This window comes from Pteropus vampyrus, unplaced genomic scaffold (assembly GCF_000151845.1).
Source record: "Pteropus vampyrus isolate Shadow unplaced genomic scaffold, Pvam_2.0 Scaffold140, whole genome shotgun sequence".
NCBI lineage: Eukaryota > Metazoa > Chordata > Mammalia > Chiroptera > Pteropodidae > Pteropus > Pteropus vampyrus.
In genome coordinates this window covers 4,929,597-4,953,897 of record NW_011888921.1, presented here as the reverse complement: position 1 = coordinate 4,953,897, position 24,301 = coordinate 4,929,597, and the positions used below count along the sequence as shown (strand labels likewise).

The 24,301-nt window shown below is 36.1% G+C and overlaps 2 protein-coding genes across 2 annotated transcripts in view; both read left to right on the top strand.

Annotated features, from left to right (window-relative positions):
• The first annotated feature begins 796 nt into the window (after nucleotides 1-796).
• Nucleotides 797-5,333, top strand: LOC105297537 (tubulin alpha-1B chain-like). Its single transcript, XM_011368270.1, has 4 exons — nucleotides 797-1,141; nucleotides 3,279-3,501; nucleotides 3,644-3,792; nucleotides 4,141-5,333. Exons 1-4 carry the CDS (start codon nucleotides 1,139-1,141, stop codon nucleotides 5,119-5,121), a joined length of 1,356 nt encoding a protein of 451 aa, XP_011366572.1. The 5' UTR covers nucleotides 797-1,138; the 3' UTR covers nucleotides 5,122-5,333.
• The window catches only part of TUBA1B (tubulin alpha 1b), a 34,492-nt gene continuing 11,312 nt past the window's right edge, over nucleotides 1,122-24,301 (top strand). Inside the window, exon 1 of the mRNA XM_023535412.1 lies at nucleotides 1,122-1,141. Coding sequence (XP_023391180.1) covers nucleotides 1,139-1,141 — 3 coding nt within the window. The 5' untranslated portion in view covers nucleotides 1,122-1,138. The remainder of the gene's footprint in view (nucleotides 1,142-24,301) is intronic.

Below are 24,301 nucleotides of genomic sequence, written 5' to 3'. Positions count from 1 at the left end.
AGAAATGCAGTTATTGAGCTGACATTACACAGTTGTCTGCGGATGGAGGCATTACAAAATCTTTTTCTTTTTACATTGTACAGTTCTCCCTTTTTTAATTCGGTGTCTCAGTTATTTTTCTCATTCCAGAAAATAGGCAATGCAGAATATAACTGCATGTACAGGTAGTACTAGCTGCTGAACTCAATTCTTTCTCTTTGTATTTTCTCAATTCTGTATCAAGAAAGATAATTAATTTTAAGGAACAATACACTACATAAAATACATAGACTTCTTGTAAAAAACTATTTCTAGTAAACTATTTGACTATAGTATGTTCGTTATATCTTAATTATTGCCATGTTAGAACTGCTTGTGTGATTCCATATTTAGTGCGGTTATTCTTCTCATTTTCCATTTTTGTTTAGCTATTTGTGGGAGGAGTGCAAAAGATGGTCTGAAAATATATTACTTGAACCTGAGAAACCACTTTGAATGGCTCTATTATTGAACTTTTTAAATCACACTTACCCAAGCCATTTTGAGCATCCTTCCTATTTTCTCTCCTACTTTATTTTCTTTTAAATTAGAGATGTTGAATCCTCATCGAATGTGGTCGAGTTTAGTACACTTTGAGGGAGGGACTGGAGTAATTTTCCATTAAATATTTCATCTCAACACAAATTCTGCGATTAAGTAATTTGGAAAAAACCTTACACTGCTGATTTTAGTCGTAGTTTGAGGTTTAAGCAATATAAAATCATCTCGACCTCAGTTCTCTTTCTTCCCTTTAGCACCCCCTCCCCAGCCCCACCCCATAATGGATGCTCGGCTGTTTTCGCTCGGTCTCTTTGTCTGAAGGATGCAAACAGTCTATGGATGCTAGGGAAAAGGGGGTGGGGGAGAGATTACCTCATTCCATGTCGCTTGCACCAATCACCACTCTTCTGTCATGGCTTCTCTGGGCAGACCGAGGGGTCTGGACCAACAGGAAAAGGCCCCAGCCCATCCCCATGGTGACCGAGTTGTATATAGGGAGCCGCATCCGCCCATGTGCCGCAGGTTCTCTTACATCGACCGCCTAAGAGTCGCGCTGTAAGAAGCAACAACCTCTCCTCTTCCTCTCAGCCATCCGCTCGGCAGCCGCAAAGCAGCAACCATGGTAAGAACATGTTTTCTCTGCCTTTTTGTGGCCGTTGGATGGGGTCAGTCCCCCACGGTCTGGTAGGAAAATCGTCCCTTTTGTCTTTACAACTTCTTTGAGTAAGGGTAGCCCTTACGCTTTGTTGGCGAGGTTAAGCTTTGTCTGTCCCAAATCCTTGAGCCGGGCCGCCGCCTCAGTGTGGGGTGCCGGAGCCAGGCAAGAACTGCGCCCAGGGCGCGAAGAACCGTGGGGGAAGAACAAAGGCGGCGTGGAGGGGGTTTTTGTTATCTGAGCCTTTCGGGACCGCAAGCAGCCATCTGTCGGTGATTAAAGGGTCTAGGGCAGGGAAAGACGATCGTGGCGTCTCCTGCTCGGCCTCAGTGTATGTGCACACTGTATTCGTGTGATTCGAAGAGGCTCTTTTCTTCCTCGCGTTGTTCCCCAGGGGCGAGGAAAGGAGGCATCGCCCCCAAAAGACCCCAGGGGTCAGTGGGTGTAGGTGGGAGGAATGGGGGAGAGAAGGACTGACATAAATTGAAGCCTTGGGTTAGCAAAAAAAAGAAAAAAGTTTCCTCTCCGGTTCTTTGGCATTTTAGAAAGATACCCGTATATTAACAGGGGGGGAGGAAAAAGTGGTTAGTTTTTGTTGGAGCCTGCGGCAGCCGGCGTCAGGGCGGCGCTGGGGCGGAGTTGTTTGTTTCTGGCTCCTCTGGCCTGGCAGCCACTGGGCGGGGTTCGCCCTCGCCGAACCTCTTCTGTCAGAAGACTTATTAAAAGTCTTTTACCACTGTGGAACTGAAAAAGGTTTTTCATTCACTGCTAAAATTTAGATGAAATATTTTTTCTTGAGCAAAAATCACAATTCACTTGACAAGCCCTCTAAAGTCTGGTCCGGGTCTACCCCCCCTCCCCCCGCCCTGACTGGAGAGAGAGAGAGAGAGAGAGAGAGAGAGAGAGAGAGAGAGAGAGAGAGAGAGGGTGTGTGTGTGTGTGTCTGTCTGTCTGTCTGTCTGTCTTGGCCGCATGTTCAGTGAGGGAGAAAGACCATTTTGTGAACCTGAATACCCTAATGCCCAGGACCACGGGAAACGCCCTCTCCCCCACCAATATATCAGTGAATAGACAATGGATAGACATGTAAGCCGTAACCATAAAGACCATAAAGGAAATCTATTCAAAAATATCTATTGAGTATGATGAGTATGAACATTCCGTAGTGGGTAGAGAATCTCAGAATGAAAATACATACTATTTTTTTGTTTTAAATAAACGTTTCATTATCCTTTCACTGGGTTTTATTCTTTGTTTGGTATGACATTTGTTTTTAATTTAGGAATTTTTTTTTAAAGATACTCAAAATTTTTTCAGTATACAGTGGAGAAGATTCTGGAGAAACTTAAAAAAGTAATGAAATTGCTGCAGACAAAGAAGAATTATATTCTGTTCCGCTGTCTTTTGTTCAAGCACATCTTCATTAATTCATTTCAATTTAGGCATATGGTCCTAGCCTGGCTCAGAGGAGGAAAACTGGCAGAATGGCACAATGAGATCATGTAGGCAGTTTCTGGAAATAGAGCTTGCTCTGTTAAATAATGCAGCAGACAGTACAGGCTAGCACCAGGCACAGCAAATACAGCAATGCAGGAGTCAGCCCTTGTTTAGATTCCAACCCTGTAGTACAGATGGATTCTGCAGATAGACTGCAAAAGGGTGTGGCTTCTAACCTCAGCTGCCATACAGATGTCCATGTTGAAATACCAAGCCATTTAGAAGAAACTCATCTTTATTTAAAGGGGAAGGAGGTAGTAATATTGATTCCAATTAATTAATGATTGGATTTAACTTCATTTTACAAAATCTGTGCTTTGACTTTTTTAAATATGAAAAATCTATTTAAGTATGGCTATGGGAACAATGGGCTTGCACCATGTGCTAAACAGTGCAACATTATTTTTCATGCCACGCCCCTCTGCAGAATTTGTAGCAGATGCTTTTCCGTAATTATTTCTATCCTATTAGGGATAAGACCTCAAATAAATTTGAAGAGTATGTATATATTACTAGAAATATTTTTAGAAATCTGAAAATTCAAAATACTAACACACAAAAAAGTACACAAACTAATTTTACAATTTTTCTCTTTTCTTTTTAACAGCGTGAGTGCATCTCTATCCATGTTGGCCAGGCTGGTGTTCAGATTGGCAATGCCTGCTGGGAGCTCTACTGCCTGGAACATGGCATCCAGCCTGATGGCCAGATGCCAAGTGACAAAACCATTGGGGGGGGAGACGACTCCTTCAACACCTTCTTCAGTGAGACAGGCGCTGGCAAGCATGTGCCCAGGGCAGTGTTTGTAGACCTGGAACCCACGGTCATTGGTGAGTTGACCTCAGTAACCCAAGTGATTCCCCAAGGGTCTGGGGCAGGACGTGTGTCCCGGGGGTTCTATTGATGCCCTGGGGTTGAGCAGGCTTGTGCAGGTTATTGGTGATAGATGGCCACTTTGTTTCCCTTTTCCAGATGAAGTTCGCACTGGCACCTACCGCCAGCTCTTCCACCCCGAGCAGCTCATCACAGGCAAGGAAGATGCCGCCAATAACTATGCTCGTGGGCACTACACCATTGGCAAAGAGATCATTGACCTTGTCTTGGATCGAATTCGGAAGCTGGTATGTTTATTCTCAAGAATAAGTTAACGAGCCTAACGAGCCTAAGGAAGACTTTTGAAATATACTATTTTTTTCAAACACAAAATTGAAATATAAAAAGATGAAATATTTCTTTATAGTTTGTTTAAAAGTTCAATCAAAACATGAATTATTTCATGTCATTTCTTAAATTTTAATGAAAATATTTTTAATAAGAAATACTGAGTAATTCTAGGAAGGCCTACATTTTTAAAGTGTTTCTTATCAAAATAAGGTCTATATCCTTGGAATTGTATGAAAAGTGAAAATATATTTACTGATTATAACACAAAAAGCAATAACTATGTTTTCTCTATTCTTTTTTAACAGGCTGACCAGTGCACAGGTCTTCAGGGCTTCTTGGTTTTCCATAGCTTTGGTGGGGGAACTGGTTCTGGGTTCACCTCCCTGCTGATGGAACGTCTCTCTGTCGATTATGGCAAGAAGTCCAAGCTGGAGTTCTCCATTTACCCAGCCCCCCAGGTTTCCACAGCTGTAGTTGAGCCCTACAACTCCATCCTCACCACCCACACCACCCTGGAGCACTCCGATTGTGCCTTCATGGTTGACAACGAGGCCATCTATGACATCTGTCGTAGAAACCTTGATATTGAGCGCCCAACCTACACTAACCTGAACAGACTGATAAGCCAAATTGTATCCTCCATCACTGCTTCCCTGAGATTTGATGGAGCCCTGAATGTTGATCTAACAGAATTCCAGACCAACCTGGTACCCTATCCCCGCATCCACTTCCCTCTGGCCACCTATGCCCCTGTCATCTCTGCTGAGAAAGCCTACCATGAACAGCTTTCTGTAGCAGAGATCACCAATGCGTGCTTTGAGCCAGCCAACCAGATGGTAAAATGTGACCCTCGCCACGGTAAATACATGGCTTGCTGCCTGTTGTACCGTGGGGACGTGGTTCCCAAAGATGTCAATGCTGCCATTGCCACCATCAAGACCAAGCGTACCATCCAGTTTGTGGACTGGTGCCCCACTGGCTTCAAAGTTGGCATTAATTACCAGCCTCCCACTGTGGTGCCTGGTGGAGACCTAGCCAAAGTACAGCGAGCTGTGTGCATGCTGAGCAACACTACAGCTATAGCTGAGGCCTGGGCTCGCCTGGACCACAAGTTTGACCTGATGTATGCCAAACGTGCCTTTGTTCACTGGTACGTGGGTGAGGGCATGGAGGAAGGAGAGTTTTCTGAGGCTCGTGAGGACATGGCTGCCCTTGAGAAGGATTATGAGGAGGTTGGTGTGGATTCTGTTGAAGGAGAGGGTGAGGAAGAAGGAGAGGAATACTAAAGTTAAAATGTCACAAAGGTGCTGCTTTTACAGGGAAGCTTATTCTGTTTTAAACATTGAAAAGTTGTGATCTAATCAGTTAATTTGTATGTAGCAGTGTATACTCTCATATACAATTACTGGCCTATTCTTTAAAACACAATGCTTTGTTACAGACCCAACCTGTCCATTTCTCTGATGGGTTTGAATAAAGTATTCCCTGTCTTAAATGAGTTCAAGACTTGTATTTTCTATTTGGGTGTCTGAAATTTTTATGTGTTTAGTACACTGAGAAGAAAGAATTTTTGATTGTGGTATATGCAAATATTATGAAGTGAGCTTAAATTGCCTTAGTATGTTATAAAGCTTATTTGTAAATTAAGAAATGTATAGATATTATTATAACATCCATGCTATTCTTAACTTTTGACTCAATTATAATAGTTACTTAAAATGATGGTACTTTTTAGAATGGATACTTGATAATACAAAGCGAAAGGTCTGATTGGCTGCTGAACCTCATACAAATAACAAAATGATGAGTATTCTAAATGCATCATCAGGTCTTACACGCTTACATTCATGCCCCCTCATTTCCTTGGCATGTGTCTAGTGCCATCATGCTTCCTCTGCCCTGGGTTCTCAAAAGAAATCTCTCCAAACAATTGTCCCCTATGTTAGACCTAGTTTTTTTCTTTTTTCCAGATTTATTTTCAGCTGAATGTGACAATGGAAAACCTGATAAATTTATTCACTCTATGTTTTTAATTATATATCTGAATTTTAACTATCTGAGGATATTCTTAATTTATTATGGGCCAATAACTTCAAAGAACAAAACTCTTAATAGTGCAATTGCAGGCATCAGCATCAACACAGAGAAATAGTTTTGGACAAAGGGTTTCCTTAATAATAGAGTTCACCTGTTAGTCCAACTGACCAAAAGGCTGGACTCAAAAGTAAAAAAATTGTATTACCATTACCAAAGGTTATGAAATTATTTTTTATTATCAATAGCCTATTTAATATATTTCATGTTATGTATATTTTACAATTTAAAAAACACAATGGAAGCATAAATCAAGAACTAAAAATATGGTTACTGGTAGGGGGAGGGAACATGGTCTAACCAAACTTTGTATTTGTTGTATAATTTGGCTATAGAAACATGTAACTATTACATAATTATAATAAAGAATTAAATCACAGTGGAAAAACATCTCTAAAACATCAAGCAAAATGAAACAATCAAACCAAGTATCCAGTTAATGGCTTATCTACAGAGTGGGGAATTATTTCACATGACTTTAAAACACAGAAATTCAATTGTATATCCACAGTGAGATGTGTTCTAACGAAAAAGAACTCTAAACGAAAAACTTCAGTAATCATAGTAATAATATTGTTATTTTGAAACTTAGAATAAAATAATTCATTGTTATTAGTAAACAAAAACCTTGTTATAATTATATCATATGTTCAAAAACATGAATGAATCTTAAGTGGAGTCATAGAAATAATCCAAATCAAAATTTTCATCTAGAGATGAAAAATGGATCAGATAAAAAAAATACTGAATGGGATTAACAGTCGATTAGACATTGAAGAAAAGGTTAATGAATTGAAGATATAACAAATATTATTTATTTCATCCAAAATGAAACACACTTTAAAAAAATGGAAAATAATGAACAAATAAATGGATACTAAATAAATAAGCAGAATGAAGATGACTTAGAATTTTTAGACTAAAGCTTTAAGAATGAGACTAAACATTTTGGTATTATTTTTTCTCAAATGTAAACTGCTTTCAACATAAAATGCAGTGCTATAAATGGATTTAAAACAAATTTTGTAAATCTACATAGAGATTTTTAAGAGTAGAATTACATAGTGTTAAAACTTTTGTTCATATATTTATTTTACTTTAATTATGGTAAAATACACATAAAGTTTACCATCTTAACCATTTTTTGGTTTATAGTTCAGTACTGTTAAGTGCAACCACTTAGTTGTGCAACTAATCTCCAGAACTCTTTTCATCTTAGAAAATTAAAACTCTACACCCATTAAATAACTCCCATACCCTGTGGAAGAGAGACTGTTCCGTAATGTGACACTGCTGGACCCTCAGGCTAGATCTGGGCTGTAAGAGTGATCACTTCCTGTAAATTCCCTCAGAAACTCTCTCATTGACACCTCCCTTATGCCCCACAGCAAAGAACAGATCATTGCCCCTCCCTGGGCAAGTATGTAAGACGTTTTCCCCTTATTTGAGGTAGATCAAAAACCAGTACCCCTATCCATCCTGTCCAGTTCTATATAATTCTTTAGGGCCTTCCATGCGGCATAGAGGATATCCACATCATTTTGCTGCACTCAAGACACATCTCATATTTAAGTTCCCTTAATAAACCCTTGATGTAATACTGGAGTTGTCAGCCTCTTTCTTTGGTCTTTACCTGCCCTCTGCTTATGGAGGTAGATTTTCAGGCTTTCCCCTGGATCTGTGTGTACAAACATCCACCGCTTCCCCCTGGCCTCTGGCAACCACAATTCTACTTTGTCTCTATGACTTTGACTATGCTAAGTACCTCAAATAATAGAAACAGATAGTATTTATCTTTCTGTGACTAGTTTATTTCACTTAACATAATGTCCTTAAGGTTCATCTATATTTAGCATGTGTCAGAATTTCTTTCCTTTTTAGGGCTGAATAATATTCCATTTATGTGTATGCCACATTTTATTTATCCATTCATCTGTTTATGGACACTAAATTTGCTTCCACCTTTTGGCTATTGTGAATAATGCTGTTGTGAACATGGGTATACAAATATTCCAGACCATGCTTTCAATTATTTTGGTATATACCCAGAAGTGGAATTGCTGGAAATGGTAATTCTACATTTAATTTTTATGAGGAACTGCCATACTGTTTTCCATGGAGGCTATACCATTTTACATTCCCACCAACAGTGCACAGGGTTCCAATTCTTCCATATTCTTGGCAACACTTGTTATTTTCTGTTTTTGTTTTTTTGGTTTTGTTTTGTTTTCTGATGGTAGCCATTTTAATGAGTATAAAGTGATATCTCATTGTGGTTTTGATTTGCATTTTCCTAATGATTAGTGATGTTCAGTATCTTTTAATGTGCTTTTATAATGTGCTTATTGGCCATTTGCATAGCTTCTTTGGAGAAATGTCTATTCAAGTCCTTTACTCATTTTTTTAGTATAATATATTTTTTATCAAGGTATAATTGACATATAACAATAGTTTCAGGTGTGCCACACCATGATTCAATATTTGTATATACTGCAAAATGATCACCACAGTAAGTCTAGTTCACATCCATCAGCATACATGGTTATAATTTTTTTCTCATGATGAGAACTTTTTAAGATTTACTGTCTTAGCAACTTTCAAATATGAAACACAGTATTACTAACTATAGTCACCACGCTGTACATTATAGCCCAATGACTTATTTTATAACTGAAAATTTATACCTTTTGACCTCCTTCACCCATTTTGTCCACCCCCCTACCCCACTCCTGCCTCTGGCAACTATTAATCTGTTCTCTGTATCTATCATTGCTCACTTTTAAATTGGTTTGTTAATATTAAAACACTTTTTTCTCACTATTCAATCTATGAGGTTATAAGAATCTTGAAATAAGTAAAATGTGAAAAATAAAAATGACAGCAAAAGAATATTTTATCTTGAGACCATCACATAAATGTTATAATTCTCCTGTGAGTATTAATTCCTTCATATTAAAAAGTAAAAAATAACAATAGTGACTGTGATGCTCATCCTACCCTTTTTTTCTAGCTTTAATTGGAAGGTAGCTTTTGGCCTTGAGACATATAATTTTTTTATCAATGTATGAAAAGGATACATATCAATATAAGACTTTCTATATTATTTATATATTTATATTATTTATATATTTATATATTATTTATATATTTGTATATAAATAATATGGAATAATATAAGAATTTTTATCAGAATGGATTTTGAATTTTATTAACTCTTCAGTAATATTTGGAGAGTGATATGATTTTTCTCCTTCAACATATTATGATCAATTATTTTAAAAGCTTTCCTAATGTTGAATCATCATTGCATTTCCAGTAAAAAAATACTTGGTCACAGTGATTATTCTTCTAATATGCTGCCAGATTCTATTTGATGATGTGAATTTTCACTTCCACCAGCAGTGTATGTGAGTATATGGCTGAGTCTTATATTATTTTTCAGTGTAGACTGTGGCACCACAGCAGAGTACATTCCAGGGGGAAAAAAGGTGATTCCACCAGAAGTCTATACAGTGCAGTACAGGGAAGTAGGCCTTTGAATATCTAGCTTAATTCAGAGACAGAATTTAGAGTATCAGAGCAATAGATCATTCTTGATGACTAGAGGTGGTGAGAGCAGATATCCTTGTCTTGTTTCCAATATTCAGGAGTGTTTACTATTTCACCATCAAGTATGTTAGCTGTCAGATATTTAGATTTTTTTTATTACATTGAGGAAGTTTCCTTCGTTCCTTGTTTATTGAGAAGTTTGTTTGTTGTTTGTTTTTTACAAATGGATGTTGAATTTTGTCAAATTCTTTTTTGCATGCACTTATTGAGATGATCATATGTGTTTTTTCCTTTCTTCTATTAATATCATGAATTGAATTCATTGCCTTTTGAATATGAAACCAACCTTGCATTCCTGGGATAAACTACAGTTAGTTTATATTTTAAAGCAGGGATCCTTAACCCAGGGCTCTGGAAAGCACAGGATACTTCATAGATGATTCTCATGGATTGATGAACTCCCTGATGTTGTATGCAGAATTCTATGTGAATTAGCTCATGGTAGATTGTCTCCAAAGATAGCCACTAACCATTTCTCTCATCCCTGTAGTTATATGGTACTTTTCCCATCAAGAGGTAAAGTCTATTCCTCTCTCCTTAAATTTCAGTTGGCTTTGTGATTGCTTTGACTGATAGAATGTGACAGAAGAAAATTTGTGCAGATCCAGGCTAAGCTTTTAAGAAGCCCTGGCAGCTGTTTTCATTCAGAGGAGTCTGTAGAAAGGAACTAGGGCACCCTACCTAACAGCCAGCACTAAGACCCCAGACATGTGAGTACAACTATCCTAGGCATTCCAGCCCCAAATGAGATCCCCAATGATGCAAATACATGAGTGAGCCAGATGACACTACATGGAACAGAAGAACTGTCCATAACCCATGGAATCATGAGAATAATTGTTGTTTTAACGCAATAGGTTTTGGGGTGGTCTGATACATAACAATAGATAACTGAAAGAAGGCTGACACACACATTTGGAGAGATTTTTCATTGGCTTCTCCAAAACTATTAAAACCACTAGAGGAATGACACATTGAAAATTCTTTAGGAAATACAGAATATCCTCAACTTACAATGGGGTTACATCGTATAAACCCATTGTAAGTTGAAAATATCATTAAGTATAAAATGCATTTAATGCTACACTATAGAGTATTAGTTGTTTACTCTCGTGGTTGTATGGCTCACTGGGAGAGCTGTGGCTCACTGCCTCTGGCTAGCATTATGAGAGAGTATCGTACTGCATATCGCTGGCCTGGGAAAAGATCAAAATTCAAAGTAAGGGCTCATTGCTCACTTTCACATCAACGTAATTTGAAATCATAAGTTGAACCATCATAAGTCAGAAACCGTCTATACCTCATAAATATTCCTTTTTTCTAGTGTTTTTGATAGATATTAGCAGTAGAGTGCTTAAGATTATAATCTTTTGCCCTGTTTAAATACAGATATTATTGAATTTGGCAATTAAATGAAAGGTCATATCCTTTAGCAATTTAATGGGACTGACAACCTAAGCTGAAAAATGAGAAAACTTATTAGACCAGTCCTCCTCTGCTCTGAAAGCAGAACAAATTTAGGTAGTATATTAGGGCTAGACCAAAGCTCTTCACAAAAGAAATATATATATATATGTGCACATGTGAAAATAAACACCCCAAAATTATACACGGATTAATAGACAAAAGTAGACCCAAATTTCTACATCATAAAATGTGTTTAATATGTAGTTGCATACATGAACTAGCTGGATGTATTCAACTATCATCAAAAATAGCTTAGCCATGGTGGGAACTGAGTGTAATTTGAAATTGAGTTAGAACCTATCTGGGTAAAATCTAAATAAAAAATGGCTGAGGGGGAGGGAAAAAAATTACGTAGATGATAGAGACTCTATTCATTCCTCTGGCAAACAAATCAAAGTTGTGATGGAAACAAGGAGCAGCAGCAAGAAAAATTAGCCTGCGATCCAGATGAACAAGCAATACAACTAGGGAGAAATACAAGAAGTCACCCTGAAATGCCTAAAGGTAGGATGGGGCGAGGATGTGGGGATGCTCGGTCTCCTGCAGCTGAGTGAGACAGAGGCTGCAGCTGTGGCGGCAGCAGCGGCAGTGGCAGAGGCAGACGCCTCTTAAAGAGGCCGTGTCTGCAAGTGGATTTTCCCAGTGACAGACCTGCTCCCTCTGAGCACCGGTGCTGATTTGGCTGCGGACAGGAGACACCAGGGACTTATAGGGAGACACTGTTGAAGTGAGGGCGGAGGGGAGACTTGCTCTGTACAGAAGTGCCAGCGGAATCCACTGTTCCATGTTGACTCCACCCCCCTCCCAATGCATCGGACACAGCGCCACCACAGCCCTGACGTCATCAAACTGGATAACAGAGGTCACTCTACCCAGAGGATTCCCTGAAACTCTGCCTCCCCCAACTCACAGCCCCACCCAAGCCACATCCAGAGGTATATCCTCAGCAAGTCAGGTGCTCTTTGCTGACCAGCATCTAGACTCACACTGGAAGTAGCAGGCCTTGGTTTCTGGTGTGGCCTTTTGAGGTAACTATAAGCACAGCATCTGTGGATTGCTTGCTGAATCTTAATAGGTGGCCCCGGAAGGGCAGAGGCTTGGGATAAATGTGGCCTGCAGCTGAAACCCCTCTCAGGACTGTGCCACTGGACACCTACTTCACAAATCCACACTAATAAGACCGGGAGACTTAGGAGCTTTGCTTAGTACATAGAAACAAACACGGAGAGGCAGCCAAAATGGGAAGACAAAGAAGCAAAAACAGTATGAGAGAAGAGAACAGAGATCCAGATATAATGGAGTCAAGAATCTAACAGATGCAGAGTTCAAAACCCTGGTTATAAAGATGCTCAATGAACTTTAGAGAAGTGTAGATAAATTCAGTGAGAACTTCAACAAAGAGATAAAAAACATAAAAATGGAAATGGAAATTATAAAAGGAAACCAGTCTGAAATGAAGAACACATTATCTGACATGAGAAGTATATTAAATGGAATAAACAAAGTGAATAAAAGAAAGGATCAAATGCCCTATTTAGAGGATGGGAAAGCCTAGGATACACAATCAGAATGGCAAGAGATAAGATGCCGAGACTATAAAAATAATTTAAGGAGCATATGGGACACTATTAAGGATCCAAATATCCGTCTGAGTGGCGTAACTGAAAAAAATCAAGATGTTGAACAGCTCTTTGAAGAAATAATGATGGAAAACTTCCCTAATCCTAATCTGGTGAAGGAAATGGACATAAAACCCCAGGAAGCTCAGAGAATTCCAAAAATCAGGAATCCAAAGAGACCCACATTAAGACACATCATAATTAAAATGCCAAAGGTTAAATACAAAGAAGGAATATTATAAGCAACAAGAGAAAAACAGATAATTACTTATAAGGGAACACCCATAAGACTGGCAGCTGATTTCTCAAAAGAAACTATGCAGGACAGAAGGGCCTGGCAAAAATTTTCGACATTATGAAGACCCAGGATCTACAACCAAGGATACTTTATACAGCAAAGCTATCATTTAGAGGTGAAGGATAGATAATGAGCTTCCCAGACAAAAATAAGCTGAAGGAATTTATCACCACCAAGCCAGTACTACAGGAAATGTTGGGGGGACTTCTTTAAGAAGAAAAAATACAAAAGACTCACTTGAGATTAAAATACACACACAGACTAAAAGGAAGGAAATGGAAAAAGATATTGCTTTGATGGACCTAGAAGGTATTTAAGTCAGACAGAGAACGATAAACACTATATGATTTCACTTATATGCAGAATCTAAGGAATAAAAAAAAAAAATCAAATAAACTAATCACAAATACAGTGTATGATTTGGTGACGGACAGAAGGAAGCGGGGTTTGGGGGGCTGAGAGAATGAGGTGAAGGGTTATAGAAGTACAAATTAGTAGCTGATGAATGGTTACGGAGATGGGGAGCACGGCATAGTGAATGCAGTTAGCATTAATATGTTGGCTAGGTAGAGGGTCAGGGGAGGGAGGGAGCAATTGGGGGGATAATTTTATGAACTATATAGATGTCTAACCAATGTACTGTATACTTGAAACTAATTTAGATTAATTAATTAATTAATTATTTAAAAATGACTGAGACAAGGGCATGGCTTCCATCTGGTGACTGAGGTGCGGTAGGGCAGAAGGCTGGAAGGAGAATGACAATACTGTAGACCACCAGTTCCAATCCAGTAAAAGAAGTAATGAGACAGAAGGGTCAGATAATATGGCAAAGAGAAGCTAACTCTGGAAAAAAGGAACTTAAAAGAAATCGGGCCAGGTACCTGGAAATAGTTCAAAAACAATACATCAGGGACCCAAGCTGAGGCCTGCTAGGCAGACTGTCTGGCTCCCAAGTTAGGCATTATTAGGGAAAAAACAGCTAAATGCTCCTCAAGTGTCCAGGATGTTGAAAGCCAAGGTCTGGCCTGGAAAGGAAAGCAAAACCCAGAATTCTGGATGGCATTCATGGGGATCCTTTCTACAGCATATCACAGAAGGAAGGGCCCAGCCCAGTGACAGTCTCTAGGAGAGTAGATCAAATGAGTTACATGCCAGAACTCATGGGGAAAATAATGAAGGAAACAGGAATACAAGGTGAGAGCCAAGAAAGTTGATCAGTTACAATGCTACACTGGAAAGACTAGAGCAGGCAAGCAGTTGAAGAGATGAAGTGAGGGTCAGAAATATGAGTGCAGCCAAGTTGGGTTCCTCTGGCTAAAGATCTCTCATGGGGCTTCAATCATGCTGTTTGCCAGGGCTTCAGTCTAATATGCAAATAATAGTAGTTCCAGATGAGAAAAGAGAACAGAAAAAAGAAAAAGCAATACTTAAAAAAATTATAGATTGCTGGATACAAAAATAAATTGCATTTTATATACCAAAAATAGAAAATTTAACTTAAAAAGTACATCGTTCATAATAGTATCAAAAAACATGTAAAGTACCTAGGGATAAAACTGTGCAAGACATAGGGATAAAAAAGGGCAAGATGTATTTTAATGCAACTTTATCGGAAAAACACTAAACCACATCTAAATATATGGAATTATATATTTAGTCCATATGTTGGAAGATTAAACTCATAAAAATTCAGTTCTCATATTGATCTGTAGGTTCAATATAATTCCATTCAAAAATCACAAAATCACAAAAGACTGTGTGTGTGCGTGCACGCATGCATATGCCATCTAAGCATGCCCTTGAGAAGAGCACATATCATAGATGGTACCGTACCAGAAGATTTAAAAGAAAATACAGAAAGAACAAAGCCCCTGTGGATCATTTTATACAACACAGGGAATAGTGGTGGCATCATAGGACAAAGTGCTTGGGGTGTCTGCTCTCCTAGAGCAGTATTCCTCATCCTTCTAAGGCTTGCGTAGGTATCACTTATATAGGCACTTTATTTGGACATTATGCTACAAATTGCCTTTCTCTGTCTTGATAAGAAAGCTGAAGGATAACAATATTACTATTGGGAAGCTAAATACAGATCCTTTTTATCTGGCTAATCGGGCTTTAGTGAAGGACTTAAGTAAGATTGAATTTGACTATGTCTGTTCTCTGCACTTTCAGATTCTCTTATTCTTAACAAATCACGTAAATAGAGAAAGATTCTTTTTTTTTGTCAAACCATTATGCTACAATCTACAACATTCTGGAATGTAGCCCCTTAATTCCAAGACTTGGGCTAACTGCAAAATCCTTAGAATGATTTAGAGAATTAAAGAGAGCTATACATACATCTATTAATGGATTTTTGTTAGTTCATAAATTGTGCCTAAGGAATTCTCATTCTTTCTATTTTTTTGTAAAGAGTAAAAATCTTGATTTTATCAAAAGTATATGATTTAGGCAACGCAGTTTTTAAATAATAGCACCAACTTTAGGAATACTCCAATGTAGATTAAGTTTTCTTTTAATGACTTCTCAAATCCTTATTCAGCATTTCACTTTCTGGTATTGGCCACTCTCAACCCTTACCCATACCCTTCTTTTTCTTTTATCCAAACTTTAATTTCTACCAATAGTCCATTATTATCTGTAAAAAAGGTAGTTGATTACTTAAGATGTCATCTTTCCCTAAAGTAATGTCATTTATACAAGCAGTTTTTAGAAATTAAAATTTTAACTTTTCAAGGAATCAGCAGGAAAAGAATTTCAAACACCATCTTAGGTAAAGCAGATGATATTTTGGGTAGCTATTTTAAGCCATTAAAATCGGAGTATAGAGTGATAGGCTAATAGTCACTCTTCCTACCCAAAGGATAACCCTGCCTCTCACATTTTAACCCTTGCTTTTATTTCTAATAGAACATCTTTACAAGTTATACAATTCGCCCATTTAAAGTGTACATATCAATGGTGTATTTAGTATATTCACAGAGTTGTATAACCATAATCACAATCAATTTTAAAACATTTCATCATCCCCCCAAAAAATTCTGTAACAAAGGCAATCACTAATTTACTTTCTGTCTATATATTTTCCTATTCCAGACATTTTATATAAATAGAATCATACAACATGTAGGCATTTGTAACTGGTTTCTTTATTCTTTCCTAAAAAATCAACTTAAGTAGATTAGATATATTTTGCAAATAGTTCCATTTCAGTGATCCAGATTGTTATAGAAAACACCAGTAGGGCATGAAATTTTAGAATACAGAGATTTCTTTGTATTGTTATTTGATACATAATTCACAAAATACAAAATTCATCCATTAGTGTATAATTTAGTGTACAGTTTAATTTTAATGTACAATTTTTTAGTATATTCACCAGGTTGTGCAAACAAAACCACCATCTTATCTCTGAACATTTTTATCATTCTACAAATAATAATAATAATAATAACTTAAACTCTGTACCCATTAGCAGTCACTCATCATTCAATCCTCCCCCTAGCCCATGGCAAACACCAATCCATTTCCTATCTCTGTGGGTTTGCCTATTCTGGACATTTCATGTAAATGGAATCATACAATATACAGCTTTTTTTTTTTTTTTTTTTAAATATTTTCAGGTGAGGCAACCCTTGGTTGACCTCACAGATTGCAAGGACCTTGTCAATTTACAATCCCTTATTTTTTTAATTTTTATGCCTAAGACTAGGTGGTTTCCCATCCAAGTACTAACCAGGCCCAACCCTGCTTAGCTTCTGAGATCGGATGGGATCAGGCTTGTTCAGGGAAACATAGCCATAGGCTACAATATGCAGCTTCTTTCACTTAGCATAATGTTTTTAAGGTTCATCTATGTTGTAGAATATATCAGTATTTCGTTTCTTTTTATTGCCAAATAATATTCTATTGTATGAATATACAACATTTTCTTTATCCATTCATCAGTTGATGGACATTTGGGTTGTTTCCATTTTTTGGCTATTATGATTAATGCTGTGAAGGATAGCAGAGTTTGCCACCTCAAAACATGCCACTTTGGCATGAGGATTATTTTGAACTGAAGGCAATTGAGAATAAATCAGGTACAAAAACAAACAAACAACAACTACAACAACAACAAAAAACATCTCTCTGCTTTCTCCCTAGTTACCTAATAGCAGGACATGGATTTGCACATAAGTTAATCACTGGCAACCCTAGACCTTCATCAGCCCAGACACAATACCAGAGGACTCCATAGCAAACTTTACTGACTAGCTCTTGTCTTCCATTAGTCCCCCAAATTGTGCCTTCCTACAATTTGTCTTCCCTAGATACTCAAGATCTTTTTCTTTATCTTGTCACTTCTCTAAAAATGTATTTTTCCTTTGCTAAGATGTTATAAAAGCCCAAGTTTTATCCAAACCTTCGAAGTACTATCGCCAAGTTTCTCCCATGTATATATGATATACATATAATAAACTTCTATTTGTTTTTCTCTTATGTCTTTTATTACAGAGCCCCAGCCAAGAACTTAGAAGGGTAGAAGGAAAAATATCTATACATACACACACAGTGGCAACGAACATTTATGTATAAGTTTTTGTGTGGCTATCTGTTTTCATTTCATATATCTAGAAATGGAATTTCTGGGTTATAGGGAAGCTCTATGTTTAATATTTTATGGAATTTCCAAACTATTTTCCAAAGTGGTTGCAGCATTTCCATTCCTATCAGTAGTCAATGAGGGTTTCAACTTTTCCACATTCTTGAGAAGATTTGTTATTATCTATCCTTTTAATGGTAGCTATCCTAGTGGGGGTAAAGTGGTATCTCATTGGGGTTTTGATTTGCATTTCCCTGACAGCTAATTAAGTTGAGGATCTGTTCATGTGCTTTTTGGACATTCATATATCTTCTTTGGAGAAATGTATATTCAGAGTCTTTGCCCATTTCAATTGGATTGTTTACTTTTAGTATTGAGTTGTAAGAGTTCTTTATATGTTCTAGATATAAGTATAATATTTATGATTTGCAAATATTTTCTCTCATTCTGTGGGTTATCTTTTCACTTTCTTGATAGAGTCTTTTAAGGCACAGAAGTTTTAATTTTTTTTTTAATCCCTATAGCACCTGGTATTCCTAGGTGGTCTCCCAAGAAGTTTTAAATTTTGATAAAGTCCAATGTACCTATTTTTTTTCTTTTGTTGCTTATGCTTTGAGTGTCATCTGAGAAGGCTTTTCTTAACCCAAGGTCATTAAGATTTCTATATTTTCTTCTAAGAGTTTTACAGTTTTATCTATTACATTAGGTCTATGATCCATTTTCAGTTAATTTTTATGTATGTATGAGTAAAGGATTCAACTTTATTCTTTTGCATATGGATATCCATTTGTCCTAGCACTATATGTTGAAAAGACTATTCATTCTTCATTGATTTATCTTGGCACCCTCGTCAAAAAATTAATTGACTGTGAAAATTAATAACTGTGAAAGTTTATTTCTGGACTCTCAATTCTATTCCACTGATCTGTTATATCCACCTTTTATGGTTATAGGGAAGCTCCACACAGTCTTGATTACTGTAGCCTTGCAGAAAAATTTTAAATCAGAAAGTTCCCTGAATTTGTTATTTTCAAGACTGTTCTGGCTCTTCAAGGTCCCTTGAATTTTCATATGGATATTAGGATCAGTTTGTTAATTTCTGCAATGAATTCAGCTAGGGATTTTGATAGGAATTATGTTGCAGGGGTATATCAATTTGGAAAATATTGCCTTTTTAACAATATTAAGTCTTCCAATCCTTAAACATAAAATGTCTTTTCATTTATTTACATCATCTTCGATTTCTTTCAACAATGTTTTGTAGTTATTCCATGATTTTAACTGCAATATTATCTATTGTTAGAAAAAGAGTAGTAATTATAACTCAAGTTTCTCAGTTCTTTTTCAAGATTCTGAAGAGAAATTTGTCATATGGAAACTCAAAAACTTTTTGATCCTTGGTGGGTCCTCAGTTTTAATTTTCTGCCCCACCCCCACACATATATATTTTTTTCATTTCAGGACCACCAAATCTCTATCCCATAATGGTAGATAGGTTTCTTATTTTTGCTTGGTCTTAACTTACCTAAAGAGACACTATTGTGCTATGTGACATATTCTCTATATTCATCAGGGATCCAGTGTGCTTATTCCTCTGGGATGGATTATTACATACATCTGTGATAAGATGCAAAGATTTTTTCCCCCCTTGGATTTATTGTTAAGTAAAACATCTTATTCTGCAGCTGCAATAGAAAACGTTAAGACACCTTCTATAATGTGTTAAATGGGATAAGGTATGTTTCTAATTTGTTTAAGAGAGAGCTAAATTTTAAAGAATACTTACTTAATATTCTGAACCTGAAGTTCTGGCAGATGGGAAATTTCGATGCAGCATAATTTTTCCCCTAATGTTGTATATATATAGAAGCAGAATAACTGCTTCTCCTACAAAATCATATATTGGTTGATTGAATATATGCCAACATTCTTCATAACTTACGTGGCTTCTGCTGTACATATTTTATATCTCCCAATTTATACTTTTTAGGGGTATAGAAGCTAACATAGTCAGGAAGAAATAGATTTCATTACTTTAAAAAAAAAAAACACCTTTCTTAGATAATGTCCCTCCCCTGCAAAAATCTATACAGACAGAACTAAACATTGATTCTCTTCCTTCATACTTAAAATATATTGTTTAAAATTTTTATTCATGGCAATTTAACTCAAATGAGTACTTCGATATTATCAGCTTCTCATTCATTTTTAATAGCTTGTCCTCCCTTCAAAAACACCAGAGGTAAAATCAGCATTCTTTTACTACCAACTCAACATAATTGCTATTCTTTCTGAATTACTAAGGTTGATTGATATTTTGACTGTTTTTTTTTCTTTTTTAAATTTCTCATTTTCTCTAACATGCAGAAAAAGTACTAGTTGAAAGTACACATGAGAATTAGTTCTTGAACCTGAATTGTGCTGAAGATGAAATCACTTCAACAAAAAGGCAACAAACAAAACCAAAAATATTACAAAGTAAATTTAAATTCTAAAAATCTAAAAGGTAACTTGTTATGTGACCTTTAAATTTTTCACTGGGAAGGCTTTCTGGAGAGCCATTCTCCTATTGCTAGAAGTTAAAGAATGGAGACCCTATCGAGTCATTTTAGGAGCTGAAGATTAAGATTTGGAACCTGGGTTATTATCTCAAAGCTCAACAAAGTATAAGGAAACAGTCCTTACATTATACAAAATGTAATCTCTCCATACAAAAGGGAACAATAAAGTACATGAGTGATACTACATCCATTCATTCATCCATTTAATACCTTTTCAACATCAAATATATAAATAGCCCTGTGGTAGGCATTTGAGGATATACATTTATACATTCAATTCATATTTATTCACTACCTACTACATAAGACTAAGGGGCTAAGGCAATGAACGAAAGAGAGAAGATTATATATTCCAGTGGGGAGACAGAAAATAAGCAAATAATAAATGTCCTAAGAGGAAAAAGGAGCAGCTTAAGGGGGGAAAGGAAGGAATGGAGGATACTATTTTAGAATAAAAGGTCAAGGCCTCTTTTCGTTGATAATATTAAAAGAGAAACTAAGAAAATTGGGGAGTAGATATCTGGGGGAAGAGCAAATTAGGCAAAGGGACCACAAGTGGAGAGCCTTGAGACAAAGTAGCATAATCACTGTGTTCCAGGTATAGTAAGAAGGCTGGCGCAGCTGAAGTAGAATGAGTGAGGAGGTAAAGAATATAAGATGAAGCTGGAGAGGCAGCCAGGAACCAGACCAAGAAGAACATTTTAGAACACTGTAAGAATTTGGATAGTATTCTAAGAATAAAAAGAAGCCCCCAGAGTAGGCGTGATCGAAGTTATATTTTTAAAGGATCATTAAAAAAAAAAAAAAAAAGACTGTAAGAATAGAAGCAGGAAAAGCAGTAAGTAGAATATTTTTGTGTCTAGGAGAGAGATGACAGACAATTGAGGATATATTTTGTAGGCAGAGCTGACAGGATTTGCTGATGCATTAGATGGTAAATATTTTAAAAAGAGAGGAGTCAGAGATAACTCAGAGATTTTTGGCCTGAACAACTGGGTGAATAGAGGTAACATTTACTCAGATGAAGAACACTAGAAGAGGAAAGGAGTAGGTTGTGTGCCTGTGAGTGTGGGGAGATAGTGGAATGCAAAAATTCATTTTAGACCTGATAAATATTGAGTAGGCAACTAGATATACACTTCAGGGATAGAGAAAAGGTCTTGGTGGGAGATACTAATATAGAGATAATATTTAAAGCTATGAGACTAGATGGGTATATACATCTTATATAATTATGTGACCATTTCTCTAGATCAGTGGTATTCACAAGTTTGCTTGTGTTCCATCTAAAATTCTTTTCAAAACTACATACTTCTTCAGACATTTTTAAGTTGATATCTAACATTTTTAAAGCTTAAATGATTAAAAAGAATGTAATTTTAAATATATTGTAAATGTTGACATTTTAAAATAAAACATACTCATGTTACATCTCATGGAATTTTTCTGTTTGTTTGTTTCACGGAATCTTAAAATTTAGTAATTCGATACTATCATTCATTTTTAAAAGATAAAATTGGGTTTCCAATAATATGGTGGACTAGATTTTTGATACACCTTCCAGTAAAAACTAAAAATGGATATAAAATGATAAAATATTTTCTTAAAAGCATCAAAAAGCTGATAAGATAGTAAGAAATCTTTAAGCCAGAATTCAATGGAAATTGATGCCATTTTCTTTACAGCCTTAAAAAAATAAAGTGCTGGGATTAAATATAAAGCTCAGGGTCCATCCAAAGTGAGAAGTACCAGAGAAGCACCCACAGAAAAAGTTGGGACTCCAAAGAGCTAAACCTTTAGTAGAAGGGTGGACCAGAAGTAAATCTACCACAATCCCCATTTCCAGAGAATTGCAATGAAAATTGCCTTGGTATGAACAGGAAAGGGGGAAAACAAACAAACAAACAAACAAACAAACAAACAAACAAACAAAGAATACTTGGGAAATGTTCAAAACAACCAGCTCATACATGAATTTGCAACTTGGGTGTTCCAAAAGTCCTAATACCATGAGCTTAGTTTAGTCATCCTAGACTGGTAGTGCTCCCAGGCATCTGGCAGAAGAAAAAACAAATCTTTATTTTAAGCATTAAAGAATTTCCCTTTCAAAATCTAATTTCCCAAGGAAAATGAGCTTTCAAAGTTAAAAATAAAAAACAAAAAACCTGTTATGTAACACAAGGAAATAAGGCATCAACCAGTATAAACAACATAGAACAAAAACAGGTCAGCAAAGGCTTTGGATATTGGATTATCAGATCCAGATTATAAAATAACTCTGCATACTATATTTCAAAACATAAAAGACAAGCTTGAATATATCTGTAAGAAACAGGAAACAATAAAAGATGACCAAGCAGATTAGAAAAAAAATAAAACAAATTATAGAGGTAAAAAATTAAAATGATTGTATTAGTTTCATGGAACTGCCAAAACAAATTATCACAAACACATCTCAAGTAATAAGCATACAAAAAACAGTAAAGGTATAAAACATTTGAATATCCTGGTGAACTAATCTGACCTAATGGATATATGGAGAACATTGTACTCAACAACTGTATAATATAGATTTTTAGTGTATAAGCACATAAGGAATTATAGCTCAACTGTATGTATCAGAAAAGAATAAAATCTAAATAACAAAGAACTAAGTACTGTTAACCTAAAAATAAAAAGTCAAAGTGAGAAGCAACAAGCATTTATTTGAGGTCACAGAATTGCAATTTGAGGGCACAGAAACCAAAATGGTGTCCCAATTACAGGGTGAAGGCAAAGAGTTTTTATTAGAAAAGGAAGGGAAATAATTACATGAATAGAAGAAATGAATTTCTACTGGTGTTAACAAAACTGAATTACTTTTTAGCTTATACATGGCTGGTTACTGATTCTATTTTCAGAAAAAGAGTCTATAATCAACAGTCTTTATGGTCAGAATGTCTGCTTTCCTGTTAGTTTTACAAACAGTTGTTTGTAAGACAATGTTGCTTTGGCCCAGTCCAAAGGTTATTTCACCCAGTTAAAACCTTCTAAAAGTTTAAGGAACATGACATGCAACCAGATCCTCTGGAATGGCTGCTCTGGCTCTTTTTTTATTTATTTTATTTTATTTATTTTTTTATTATGGTGACATTGGTTAACGAAATCTAGTAAGTTTCAAGTGTATACATGTATATATATATAAAACTTACTGTTGAATTGTACACTTGAATTGTATACATATATATATATATATATATATTGCATTGTGTGTTCACTGCCCATAGTTAGATTTCTTTCTGCCACCACATATTTGACCCCTTTTATCCCATCTACCTTCTACCTTCCCCCTATCCTCTGATAACCACTAGTCTACTGTCCATGTCCATAAGTCTCTGTTTGTTTGTCATGTTTGTTTGTTGCTTTTAGATTTATATCCCACATATTAAGTGCTTCCATGTCCTGGCCACTGTGAATAATGCAGCTATAAACATCAGTGTGCATATATCTTTTCAGATAAATGTTTTCAAGTCTTTGGGGTAAATATCTAGTAGAAGGATTGCTGGATCATATGGTAGATCAATTCTTAGTTTTTTGAGGACCCTCCATACTGTTTTCCATAGTGGCTGTACCAATTTGCAGTTCCACCAGCAGTATATGAGGGTTCCTTTTTCTCCGCAACCTCTCCCACACTTGTTATTACTTGTCCTGTTGATAATATCTGGCTTTATTTTAAAATGGCTCCACTTATGTTAACTTTTCACAGTGCTCATCTTAAAACTTTAGAAAAAAAGACTAAAGAAATTGTAAAATTAGAAGAAAATAATCAAGATAAGAGCTGAATTTATAAGATAGAAAATAAACCTATATAGAGTATCAATAAAGCCAAAAGTTGCTCCCATGAAAATATAATTGATAATCTCTGATAAAACTGGTTAAAAAAAAAAAAGCAGTTGGTACAAATAAACAATATCAGAAATGAAAAAGGAGCCATTACCACAGAAGTTGCACTCATTAAAAAGATAAACTAGGATGTTATGAAGAATTTAATTCGAATAGATTTATAAATGAAGACGAACTGAGAAAATATCTTCCAGAACAAATAAAAGCAGCATCGGAGATATTGCTTCCTGGCAACTGTCATTAGTTTTAGCTCAAATAAACTCATAAAAATCAAAAAAAAAAAAAGAAGAGGTTGCACAAGCTAAAAAAAAAAAAAAAAAAAAAAGACTGTAAGAATAGAAG

Coding starts and splice junctions, on each gene's coding strand:
- LOC105297537 (XM_011368270.1), top strand. Junction 3,502..3,643: donor CCTGGAACCCACGGTCATTG/GTGAGTTGACCT, acceptor TCCCTTTTCCAG/ATGAAGTTCGCACTGGCACC. Junction 3,793..4,140: donor TGGATCGAATTCGGAAGCTG/GTATGTTTATTC, acceptor CTTTTTTAACAG/GCTGACCAGTGCACAGGTCT.